Source organism: Muscardinus avellanarius (genome assembly GCF_963383645.1).
Source record: "Muscardinus avellanarius genome assembly, chromosome: 4".
In the NCBI taxonomy this organism is placed as follows: Eukaryota; Metazoa; Chordata; class Mammalia; order Rodentia; family Gliridae; genus Muscardinus; species Muscardinus avellanarius.
The window spans coordinates 56634010-56647806 of record NC_137789.1 but is presented as its reverse complement, the minus strand read 5'-3'; the positions used below and the strand labels follow the sequence as shown (position 1 = coordinate 56647806).

The window sequence follows — 13797 nt, the reverse complement described above, 5'->3', positions numbered from 1 at the left end:
AAGTTTGTTTAATCATTCAGTTGATATTTGCTGAATACCTTTTACATGCTGTATACCGCACAATGGTGAGGAAAACCAGGTCACATTCCCATTTACTTTCTAGTGAGTAGCCAGATATTAGTTAAAAAAAAATTAGACTAAATAAAAAATCATAAATAAAATAAAGGCTGAGTAGGAGAAATGCAATGAGAAGCATACAACAGGAGTATGACTGGATTTGGACATCGGATAAGGTTTCCCTGAGCATATGATTAAACTAAAATGTGAAAGATAAGTGAGTAGGTTTAATAGAATTGCTTGACACATGAGAGTAACTGAAAGGCCCAAGCATGACAGCTCAGAGATCAAGGGAAATAGGGATAAGTCCGTGGGAAACGGGAGGGATCATCTCTTACAGGGCATTAGAGACATGATTTTAAGAATCATGAGGAATCACTTCATTGTGAACAAATTATGAAGAAAATGGATTGGAGGGTGAAGAAAGGAGCAAGAGGTGAGTTGTAGGTGGACAGGTTAAGAATTTACATTCTGGATCTGGTAGTCCAGAGGTGATCCAATGGTGTTAAACCTGGGGGGAGGGGCTGTAGGCAGAGAAATATTGAGAAATAAGAGATATCTGCTTTGTGGGATTAAACTGGAGGGACTTGAAAACAGTTTAAACATGGGGTATAAGCAAGAGTTGAAGGTGGGGCGTGGTGGCCTAGTCTGTAATCTCAGTATTTGGGAGGCTGAAACCGGAGGATTACAGGTCAACCTAGCAAGACCCTGTTTCAAAATAAATAAAAAATAGAGCTGGGGATGTAGCTTGGAGGTAGAATGCACCTGGGTTCAATCCCTAGGTCCACAAACAAAAAAGGAAGAGTTGAACAATGTCCAAATTTCCCATTTTGGCAACTGAATGGATAATGTTGACACCTACTGAAAAGAATCATGTTCAGGAGTTGGGTAGGAGACAGAAAGATCAATAGTTTAATTAGTGGGGTGGAAGTGGTTTGTGAAATCGAAAGGTAATGACAATTAGCTGGCTGAATATATATATATATATATATATATATATATATATATATATATATAGGCATTGAGCTCAGTCAGTAATTAAGTTCTGAGTCTGAATGACATTCCTAGAGACTCGGGCTCGAAGAACCCATAAATCTCTGTACATCACTTTTAAGGCACTCGAGGATATCTTTTATTTTAGCCATGCATATGCATGCTACCGCTCCTCAACCAGTATGACTATATTTCTTAATGAACAGGAACTGATAAGAGAAATTCTGAGATGTCCCAAAGTACAAGGGCCAGAGAGGAGAATAGATAAAAGTTTGGGAGGGTGTGTGAATCCAAAACAAGACGATTTTAAATCCTAAAAAATTCTATTGGCTCTAGGTCTCAAGAACGTTTATCCAACTGCTACCTAGCCTTGCAGCTGGTAGTTTAGGGAAATGTCCTAGGTCCTGATCCATTTTCTGATTAGCAGCTATAAATGGCTCAATAGATCATTTTATTTCAGAGGGCTCTTGGTCTCAAAGGTCCGGGTTTAGGAGTCATTTTCCTAAAGTCGTAAGAACCTGAAACGTCCCTAACTGTTTCAGTCCGGGCGGGTCTCCCCGGCTCCCGGCGCCCGACGGTGGGCAGCTCCGGCCAGGGCCCAGCGCCATCGCTTTCACTGTGACCCTGGGAAGGTGTCAGGTCTCTCCAGGCTCCTCTGGAGTCTGTAAAAATGCAAACGGGGCAATTACTGTACATTAACTGCCTGGAGGGTTCGGTCCGCCTGGACGCACTCGAACAGCTGAGGTTGTCTCCGCGACCCCGGGGGCGCAGGGGGCGCTCGGTCCAAGGCCTCCGCCCCGGGCGCTGGGCACCGGCCGACACCGGCGGACACTGGCCGACAAGGGCCGCCCGGGGCCGCGCAAGCTCCCGGCGCCGCGAACCCGCCAGAGGGCGGCCGGAGGGAGGGGACGACCCGGGCTCACCTCGGAAGGTAGGTAGCTCTCCCGGCTCCGCAGCTCTAGAGCTCCTCCGCTGTTCAACACTTCCGGAAGTTGAGGGGCGGCCCGGGACAGGAAGTTCCGCCTCCATAGACTCGGGGCGTAGCTATCCGTAGCCACGCCCATCAGCGCCACAGTCCCTCCCCGCTCTCGCAGCCCCGCCCCGTGTTGCTAGCCTAGTGCCAGGCTGGCCTCTTTGTTGGTTCTGGTTCTTTTAACTTCTCCTGCTTGCGCTTTCTTTCTGAAATCCCTTCTCTTTATTTTACTCATCTCTTCTTTTCGTCTTTCATTCGTGCACGTTTTCTCATTTCCCCTTATGTATGCCTTCTGTCATTTACTCCATACTACTATTTGACAAAACATAAATTGGAGCTAGTGCAGCTATAATTTGCTAAACTTACAGCAGATTTCTTTTTTTGGTAACTGATTACGAAAACCAACTGATTACAAAATCCAACTGAAGACTTACCATGCTTCCTGTAGTTGAATATTCTGCACTATTTAACTTCAACGTTGCAACCGTTTCATGATTCCTTCATCGTACAGATGAGGAAAACCAAAGCTTAGAGGGGTTAAATGATTTGTCACACAGCAAACGAAGAATCCAAAGTCCACATTCAGGAAATATATACAGCACAAAAAGGTTGTGTTTACATGAAGTTAAGAGTTAGTCTGTGGTCCTTCATACGTTTTCTTTAATGAATTAACAGGTTTGGCATCGTGGTAAATACATTATTGTAATGCAAAAAAAAAAAAATGTTGCACAGATAGAAGCCGTCCTAGCCACCATGGGGCCAAGGAATGGCTCCTTACTTGTGAATGTTTCCCTTAGTTTAATCAAAGGATGTTATTGCTAATGTGAAACACGTCTCAAAGATGAATGATGTGAACTGTGAATCCAATTCTCTAGCCTCACAAATAGCTAGAACCTAGTCTTCCTTCTTTTGAAGAATGATTTCTTAAGAATCTCATTGGAATACCTCTATTTGTATCAAATGACAGTTTTGGTTCCTTGATTCAAGAAAACACCTTTAGAAACTAGTTCTTTTGTTGTTGTTGTTGTTCTTCACTGTCAATCATATTAAAATCAAAATCTTGCAAAACATATGTGACATGTGTTGATTTGTAACCAAGAAAAATCTTCCAGGCATTTGTAGAAATGTTGTCAGAGTCATCTTTAAACGTTTCCTAAGTGAAAATGGTCCCTCTGACCATCTCCATAAAACCAGTGAAAGAAATTTAAAATAAAAGATCAAATATCTTACTCTTTCAAGTTATTTTAAGCTTCCTATGTCAGGAGAGCAGGAAGTCTTTTCTTTTTCTAGAGATCTCAGCTGACATTTACAGTTGTTCTCTGATAACTCAGTTCTTTTTTTTTTTTTTTAATCTAAAGAGGCCATTCTGTTTTCAAAAGCCTCCTGAAAAAGAAATGATGAATCTGCCAGTGCACAGGGGAGTCTCATGTTCAGATTTCATTATGGTATTATTGCAAACTGGCCCCACACAGCCCAAAAGATTGTTACTGGGTACTTAGAAAGTAGTTCCAATTGCTGCAGGTATCTCAGTACATAAGAGAAAAGCTCTGAGATGTGAAAACAAGCAAATAAGAACCGTTCCATGTTCCTAAAGGGTTTTTCACATGCTGAAACTCTTACAGTCTAACTTTAAGGCGATATCACATTCTGCTTACAATCCAACCAATCAAACAACAAGTACTTCCCCTTAAACATTACCCTATTCCCAAACTTTGCATGTGTTACAGTATCTTATCCTCTTACCTAAAGCCAATGAACTTTCAATAAGAAATCTATGCTTTTGTTTTCTCAAATTTTCATAAAAAAATACTTTGGCTTTTTTTCCCCAACAGCTACCTAGCCTTGCTGCTAGTGGTTCAAGGAACTTGTCCTCAAACCGGTCTTTTCTTTCTGATTAGTAACTATAATGCTTAATAAATATTTTCCTTTCAGAGATCTCTTAATGTCAAAATTTTGATTTAACAATGATTCATTCTTCTTGGGTTCCCAAAGGGACCGTTTTTTAAAGTGACCATCACATCTAAAGCCAGTGTTTCCAATTCCAAAGAACATCTGCTTTGCCAAGACAGTTGGTGAGAGGAAGAGAAGTGACAGGACCCAGCCTCAGCTAGAACCTGTGCCAGGGCAAAATTTGCTACCTGACATGGCACCCAAGTCATCATGACTCCATCTTTCCCTAATGGTGAGTTCCCTCTTGGAGGTCTTTGATATCTTGACTGCCAACTGACTTCTGTTCTTGAGAGAGGTTTAATTATGTAAAGCCTCAAAATAGAAGAAAGGCAAGATCAAATACCCCTGACACTCCCCCAGATAGCTGAGTTTAAACAAGGGGATTCTGGAGAAGGATGACTTTTGTCAAGCCAGCCAGTGGCCTGGTCATACTTCTGCATAGACAGTTAAGTGCCTAAATGTCCTGCAACTGGGAATCCTTCCCTAGAAATTATGGGCATTTTTCTAGTTCTGTTTAGTTTCTTGGTCCAACTTCCTTGAAAAATGACAACTCCTTTCACTAAAACAATTTCAGGTTCCACACACCAATACTTTCTTAATTAATATTCTTTAGTAGTGGCCTTTAATCTTAAAAGAATCAAACTTTGAACTAGGTACCACAGTGCATGGCGGTGTCCCCAGCTACTCTGACGGCTAAGGTAGGAGAGTTTCTTGGGCCTGTTATAGGAGAAGCATCTCTGAAAGAGGGTCCCCAAAAGATCCTAGGGAGAGGAGGAACTCAGAGAGAAGGGAGACTCAGAACCAGTGGGATGATTGACAGAGGTAAGAGAAGAGTTTCAGCACATGTCAGTAGAGGCAGAGACATGTTTAGGAAAGCAGAAATATACAACCAAGAGGGAATGCATGCCATCTCCAAAGTAAGAAACATGTTTTGGGGTTCTCAGCTCTTCTTTTAAAGAAAAATTGAGAAGAGCTGGGTATTGGAAAATATGGAAGGGTGACATCCATTTGGTTTATGGTGGTCTGTCATTCTGAGGGTACTTAGGTTAATGTGGTCTCTATTATAATCTTTTGGGGGGCAGTACTGGGGATTGAACCCAGGAGCATAATACCTTTAAGCTGCACAGCCAACGGTATTTTATTTTTTATTTTGAAAGAAGGCTTCGCTAAGTTGCTGTAGGTCTTGCTAAGGTGCTGAGGCTAGCCTCAAACCTGATATCCTTCTATCTCAGCTTCCTAAGTACTAAGATTATGGGTGTGCAGTGCATTACCATGCCCATCTTCTGCCACATGGATCAATGAATAACTCTGGAAAGTCCTCTAAAAGTTGATTTCTCAAGGTATTTTATCTCTCTTTTCTTTCTTTTTCTTTCTCTTGTTTTTTTTTTTCTTTTTCTTTCTTTCTTTTTTTTTTTGCAGGTCTGGGGGTGGAACCCAGGGGCATTTGACCTCCAAGCTACACCCCCTGCCCTATTTTTTATTCTTATTTCAAAACAGGGTCTCACTAATTTACGGAGGGCCTGAGTAACTGGCTGTCCGAAAACCGTGATCCTCTGGTCTCAGCCACCCAAATACTGGGATTACAGGCGTGCGCCACCACGCCCAGCTATTTTAAACTCTTAGTTGGAGATTTCAGTTTAAAGGAGTATAATAGTCCTTATAGAAAATTATTAGTATCTATTAATATTAATATTGGGATAATAATAAAAGTTATTATTAGTTTTATAGATTGAAATAGCCACCCACCCTCATGCCACAGGGTAATTATAAATCTTGATATTCATACACTGGATTTGATGACATAAGAAAAAGAATATTGGTTGTCTTATGAGCTAGAAAAAAAACACAAAAATTCCTAATACTCTGGACAAGGTGGTAAATAATGCTGATAGGAAAATATCAAATTTAAGCCCCACACATGATTACTGAATTGATCATTTCAAATGAGCAGCAGATCAGGGTCAAAAGTTTAAACTTGAATGAAATAATAATTGTAGTAGACACTGTGTGCTTCCACTGTGCAGGCACTCTTCCAAGCACATTGCATGTATGACCTCATTAATTTCCATGCCAATCTGTTGCAGTGAACATTATCAACCACATCCTTTAGATGAGGAAACTGGGAATTAAATAATTTGCCTACAATAGGCAGTAACTTTATCAAGATCTCCAATGTGCAGGAAATTAAAGCAAGAATTAACAAGTGAGATGGCAACAAACTAACAAGTTTCTGTTCATCAAAGGAAACCATCAAGAACCTAAAGAGAAAGCCTACAGAATGGGAGATCTTTACTAGCCACCACTCTGATAAAGGGCTAATATCTAGAATATACAAAGAGCACAAAAGAATCCACACTAGCAAAACAAATAACCCCATCAAGAAATGGGCAACTGAATTGAATAAACACTTCACAAACGAAGAGATACAAATGGCCAATAGATACATGGAAAAATGTTCAACATCATTAGCCATCAGGAAGATACAAAACTACACTGAGATTCCATCTAACCCCAATCAGCGTGTCAAGCATAAAGAAATCAAATAACAACCAATGCTGGCGAGGATGTGGGGAAAGAGGAACTCTTTTACACTGTTGGTGGGAGTGGAAAGTAGTTCAGTCGCTATGGAGATCAGTGTGGAGAATCCTTAGAAAACTGGAAATGGATCCACAATATGATCCGGCTTTACCACTCCTGGGTATTTGGCCAAAGGGGTTGAAATCAGAGAACTACAGTAACATATGCATACCCATGTTAACAGCAGCACAATTCGTAATAGCCAAAATATGGAACCAACCTAGGTCTCCACCAACAGATGAATGGATTGCAAAATTATAGTAAACACACACAATGGAATTCTACTCAGCTATAAGGAAGAACAAAATCATGTCATTCACAAGAAGATGGAAAGACCTGGAGGACATTATGCTAAGTGATATCAGCCAAGCACAGAAAGAGAAGAAACTTATGTTTTCTCTAATATGCTCAAACTAGGAAGTATTAGGGATACCAGAGGAACTCCAGATAATGGAGGGGAAACCTCAGCAAAGTGAGAATGGATGGTAGGAGAGGAAGAAGTCTGAGTTTGACATTTTAATATGTATATAAGTGTGAATGTAGCATGGTCAACCTGGACACACTCATTGTTGGGAGGAAAGGAAAGGGGAAGCAGGTTGGGGAGAACATCAAGCACTGTGTGAATGTATGCTATTTTCAAAATGATCCACATAAAAAACTTTAAAAAAGAAAAAATAATAATTTGCCTACAACCAGAAGGCTAGCAAACAGAGGAGGCAGGATCCTTAAAAGTGATATTTTTCTATTCTTTATTTTCACATTTTATTTGGAAAAGAACATAGAGTGAATGTAGATACCAGAAACTTCCATTGAAAATTTGTAAGTTTTCTTTTTGGAACTGATATTTAAACCCAGTTCTACCTTCAAGCTATACCCACAGCCCTTTTTATCTTTTATTTGGGAAAGGTATTGCTAAGTTGCTGAGGCTGACCCAGAACCTGAAATCTGGAATTACGAGTGTGTGCCACCACATCGGGCAAAAGATTTATTTAAAAGCAAATTAAATATGCTTCATTTTTGTCCTACTCTGTGCTTCAATTTTTTAAATAAGCACAAAGAAAATGTACTATACAGGAAATATCAAAATGAGTAAATATAATTCTTATGCTCCAGGTCTCACAGCAGAAGAGGAAGACAAATAGCTCTAAAACAAGCCAGGCTGGCTCACACAAAGACATATTCAGGAGATTCTATGTCACTGTGCTTCACTGAAGCAAAGGCTTGTGTAAAGAAATGGAAGGAAAGAATAAACTGCAAAGCTAGATTAGGGTCAGAGAGTAAAGCGTAGTAAATTACATACTGAAGAATACAGACTGCAGGGAAATTGTATGATCAGTGTTAGATATTTGAAGTTGGGCATGGTGGCACACACATCGGCAATCCCATTACTTGGTAGGCTGAGGCAGGAGGATTGCAGGTTTGTGATCAACCTCAGAAAATTAGGCCCTCCTCTGCAACTGAGTGAAACCCTCTTTCAAAATAAAATAAGCAAATAAATAAAATCGGGTTGGTTATCTCAGAGGTAGAATGCCCCTGGGTTCAATCCTCAGTACCACACACCCACAAAAAAATGTCAGATATTTGGAAGATCAATCTGACAAGTGGCTGGAGAGTGGAGAGACAAAAGTCAGTGTGGGACAGTTTAGGGAAGAGTAATGTAGGGTAGTGACTTCAAACAAGTGAATGTACTGGGAGTGAAAGAGGAGACTGATGATAGGATATCATAGGAAAAATTTTGTAGTAACTAGGCTGACTATTAAAAAAAATAAGTAAAGAAGAGGGAGAAGAGATGGCCCTGTATTTCGGGGTCAAATATAATGACTCTGGTGGGAGGCAGAAGAATGTGGCTATGAAAGCAGAGATTATACATTTAGTTTAAGATATGTTGATTCTGATGAGCCAGTGAGAACCCCAGATAGAAAGTTATGTATTCATTCACTGAAGGAGCATTTGCTAGATGTCTACCGTGTGGACATCCTTTCTTTAAATAATTAGGGTATGTCATATTTATGAAAAATTTTCTATTGCCTCTTTTCATTTAAAATATTATTAAAATTATCCTATTTACATTCTTCTTTATAAAACATTTCCAAACCAATGCAGTGGAAAAGTTGTCTCTTTCTTTGAACTCTTGTACCACTCATTGTCACTTAGCATGTTAAAAAAATAATGTGTAGTTGGGCGTGGTGGCACACACTTGTAATCCCCGCGCTTGGGAGGTGGAGACAGGATCGCGCAGGTTCGAAGCCAGCTGCGCTGGCTTAAGAGACCCTGTTTCCAAAAATAAAAAAATATAAAATAGATCTGGGAGTGTAGCCCAGAGGTAGGAGGGCTTCCAGGAACCCCAGTACCACCAAAATAATAATAATAATAATAATAATAATAATAATAATAATAATAATAACAACAATGTGTGTATATATTCATATATATACATATACATATATATTCTTCCTCCACGTCAAATTTTTAACCAGATTATAATTAGTTTGAGAACAGGCATTTTTAAAATATATTATTTGAATCTCTCATAGTACTTTATGCAGAGTAGGAATGAGTAATGTTTTCATTTTTAAACTAGAAAATTTTTTTTATCTTCTTTGATAAGGGTACATCTTTTCTTAGCCTTGTAAACCAGAAGAATCAGTAACATTTCACATCCAGAACACATGGCTACTGTAAAAGGAGCCAGAGATGCTAAGTCAGCCTTGGAGTGTGAAAAAGAGAGCTGAATAATGGCAAGGGCTAAGAAACTATTTAATACCCCACTTTCAATAGCAACAGTTTTACAAACAGGAAGAGACAGCATACAGACTTTAGAAAAGGAATACCCAAACGACAAACCCAGAGTAGGCACTAAGAGACCCAAAAGAAGCACCTCTAGGCTAGCTGTTTTCAGGAACATCGATCCCATTCTGAAAGTCATATAAATCCCTACAAACATTAAAATAAAACTCATAGGTCGAATTATTCTCTCTAGAAACTTTGCTTTTTCAGGTGTTCTACACTTGATGAATATTCCGGCTGATATTGGTATAAGTATGAAAAGAAGTGTTGACACAATTTTAAAAACAGGAATATGAAATATACCAGACAACCCCAATATCTTACTATATACATAGGAATTGACAGGCATCATTATCAGGGCCAATAGTGTAGATGTGCAAGTCATCACAATGGCCAAAGTGACATCCCCTTCTAGAAGCAGAGCAAAGAGATAACCCCCACCCCCTCCCGGGCAAGTGCAGGTCATTACAAACCCAAAAGCTTGTGCCTCGGGCAAGGCCAAAATCTGAGACAAAAGAAAACCACAAAAGGGCATAAGAAAAAACTGTGTAACTGTCCCAAGAAATATTGGCAAAGGTCTCTTCCATACTGTTCGAAGCACCTGTAATTCGATCTTGCAACCAAAGGCACACTTGTTTAGCAGTATCATCGGCAAAATAAGCATCAGGATAGTCCTATCAACATGCATGGATGCCTGGAGAAGACTGCCTTTTGTTCGTCTGCACACTTTGACTCTGACATTCTTTATTTCTTCAATGAGTGTTTTTTGCCTACCTTCAGAATTCCAGAGTTGAATGGTCAAATTTGTCTCCCCTTCTTGATCTATCCTTAGTTTTATGGCAAAGTTTGTAGCATCCAATGAGGTCTTGGTCACATTCACCACTTGTAGCATTTTAGGGTCTTCTAATTGCACCAAGAGGTAGCTGAAGTTAGGCTGTTTATCTTTGTAACTTGACCTTACAATGATGGTTTCTTCGGTCTTTGTGAAAAATAGTATTTCGGTTTTTTCTATGTTCACAAAGCTGAGAAATGACTTCCTTGCTTCTCCCAGAGCCATAGACAACAAAAGCAGGATCATAAAACACTTTCTAACCATCTTGAAGGCTTAAATAAATCATATGCGCCAAACTGTTTTTAAAAAATGAAAAATCATTCTTTGTACTGGTGTTCACTGATTATGTTTGAGTTAGGCAAGTTGTTTATGCTGGATCAAAGTCCAGTAGGAGGGACTGTTGTACTTTGCAGAATAATATAAAGCTATTTAGTGAGACACAACCTGTTTAACTTGTCCTTAATACAACTTATAAAATATGGTGTTTAACAGGTTCAATTTACCACAGACAGAAACCTAATCTCTTTCTTCCTGACTTCCTTATTTCTGCTAATGAAAAAATAGCTCCCTATTTACTGAAGTTTAAATCTTGATTATTATGATTATCACAATTTTTTAGTTCTTTTCTTCTATGTTAAGAAAATTTTACACTAAAAGCAGTCAAGATAAAACAAATCCAAAACAGATATCGAGGTCTGGAGGCCAGTTATTCAGTTAAATCAAAATGAAATAAGTATTTGCTGAATATCTCCTTGCTGGGGCACTGAGCTAGGAGCTGGTTATACCTCGGCCAGTTATGGTCTTTTCTCTCATGGGGATGGCTGGGTGGCTGTCACCCTTAAGAAACCCACACGCAGGTCTTGGCAGCATCCTTAAGCTGCTAACAGTTTTCCTACAGCTCAGGAGTGACTGTTATCAGGCAAAAGTTGAAATTATTTTTGGTGTCACTAAGTAGGAATATTTCCTGGATGGTTACCAGATAACTTGCGAACATAGAGAAAGTAGATGGCTAGTACCATGGCCAAAGATATAGTTTGGCTAAGGGGCTGCTGCTCCAAGCCACTTGGAACCTGAAACACAGGGCAATGTAAAGTCACAGATGTTAATTCTAATGTCTCACTGCTTCAACACTTATTCCATAGTCACACATCAACTGACCCAACTTAGTTCATAAACTGTGCCTCAAATGCCAGAAATAAGGAAAATTATCAGGCCCTTTGGACTTCAACCCACTGTCTCACACAATTGTGTAATTTCTAAACAAGGGGAGGCAGTTCTGATTCTAAGCAGGCAAAAAATAAAACAAAAGAACAAAACCCCAACACTACAACCACCTAATATTAAGTCTGCAAACCTAGACTTTAACATGTGACCATTTCAGAAGATGTTTCATGTAATCATTATGCAATTCATTAATGTTATGAAAAGTTTTTATTATTTTTGATCACTTTTGCTCCTAAAACTGCCAAAGCCATTTTTATCTGACATTTTGACAAGTTTCAAAAATTGTATTAATTATATACGGAAATCTTTCAAATGTAGTAGTTTTAGATAGCATATATTTTATTTCCTTGCAAGACGCTGAAAAAAATGATATATTGTACCAGTGGTGAAAACAGGAAATGGAACTAATATGCTTCAGTAGTACTTTAGCTAAATTCCCAGGGAACTTCCTTACTCAAAAGTGATAATAAAACAAACATAAAACAAACCTATTTTTACAGTTACCTGATCAAATCTCTTTGTGTGTATAGGGGGAGTGGGTACTGGGAATTGAATACAGGTTCATTCTACATGTGAGCTACACTCCCAGTCTTTTTTTATTTGTTCTTTTGAAACAGGGTCTTACTAAGTTGCTGGGGTTTTCCTTCAAATTGCTGAGGCTGGCCTCAAACCTGCAATCTTCCAAATATTGTGTGTGTGTGGTACTGGGGATGGAACTCAGGGGCATTCTACCTCTGAGCTACAACCCTAGCCCCCATTTTTTTTATTCTTTATTTTGAAACAGGGTCTCACTGAGTTGCAAAGGGCCTCACTAAGTAGCTGAGTCTGTCCAAGAACTGCAATCCTCTTCTCTCAACCTCCCAAATGCTGGGATTACAAGCATGAGCCACCATGTCCGGATCTCTTCCCAATATCTTTTATTTTTAAAAAAATCTCATTGGTGCATTGTTGTCATACTTTTTTTTTTTTTTTTTTTTTTTTACAGGTCTGGGGATGGAACCTGGGGGCATTCGACCTCTGAGCTACACCCCCTGTCCTATTTTTTATTCTTTATTTTGAAACCGGGTCTCACTGAGTTGCAGAGGACCTCACTTAAGTATCCGAGGCTGTCCATAAACCGCAATCCTCCGGTCTCAGCCTCCCGAATGCTGGGATTACAAGCATACGCCACCACGCCTGGGTTGTTGCGATACATCTTATTGGGGTACAAGATGGTGGAGGCATATGTGCACACATTACCCAATTACCCATTACCCTATTTTCGCCCCATTTTCTCCCCCTTCCTCCTCATGTTTGACTTAGTGATTGAAGAGGGGAATTCTCTAATTCACATGATGTATATTAACAAATCTCCTAAATACCTTAATACACAATTTTGTTTGCCCAGGGCCAAGATGTGAAATGTGAAATATGGTTTTTGTTTTTTTCTCTTGGAGGTACTAGGGATTGAACCCAGGGGCATTCTACCTCTGAGTTATTTCCCCTAGCCCTATTTTATTTTTTATTTTGAAACAGGGTCTTACTGAGTTGTGGAGGGCCTAAGTTGCTGAGGCTGGCTATGAATCTGTGATCCTCCTGTCTCAGCCTTCCAAGTACTTGAATTACAGGTGTGCATCACTACACCCAGCTTCTCAAATGGCTTTATTTATAACCTTTTTCCCCTTTCAGGTTGTCCCCAGCCTTCTCTTTATCTGAAAACTGTGGGAAATAAAACCTGATAAATCTATAAGTCTGATAATCTACCATTCACATAAATTTGCTGCCCTATTAAACTGAATCTCATTTATATTATAGTTTATTTTACCTACTTCTAAATTTAAAACCCCTTTTTTCTTTGTGGATTTTCTATTTATAATTTCTCCATAAGCATGTGGAAAGGCACTAGAGTGGGATGAAGTTATTATGTAGATGAAAACCCTAAAAGAAAACCCAAGTTTTCTGATTTCAGTGTATATAGGAAATAGGGAATTAGAAGCTCTCTTTAGGAAACTGCAGACTGCTCATGCTGGAGCCACTAGTCTTTAGTATCAAGGATGCTGGTACTTGTGCATCCTCCACAGTAGCTGGCTCCAGTATTGGAGACATGACCCAATTTACCATCAGTATGCCTACTGAAACACATCCTTCTTCCATGCAGCTTCATCTCCTGTCTGATCACTAATGGGGCCACTTGTCATTCTCCCTAGATTTAAATTAATACCTGATAGCCATACTTCCCTTCTTCTTAATAATTATTGTTTTTCTGGCATTGAAAAATGGTAGGTGTTGATCACCTTCCATGTCCATATAATTGTGATACATACTAAGGTATTGTTTTGTATTAAAACTTTCTAGGAGATGGTTTTATTTTGAGGATTATTTCTAGCTTATTTACATAGACTGCATAGCTTTACCATTTACTTAT

General features: G+C 39.3%; 1 protein-coding gene across 1 annotated transcript; it reads right to left on the bottom strand.

Annotated features, from left to right (window-relative positions):
* Positions 1-9122: 9122 nt before the first annotated feature.
* On the bottom strand, positions 9123-10433 carry SLC10A5 (solute carrier family 10 member 5; the record flags this gene model as incomplete). The annotated part of the gene is made up of 1 exon (XM_080694754.1): positions 9123-10433. One exon carries the CDS (start codon positions 10431-10433, stop codon positions 9123-9125), a length of 1311 nt encoding a protein of 436 aa, XP_080550880.1.
* Positions 10434-13797: the final 3364 nt, after the last annotated feature.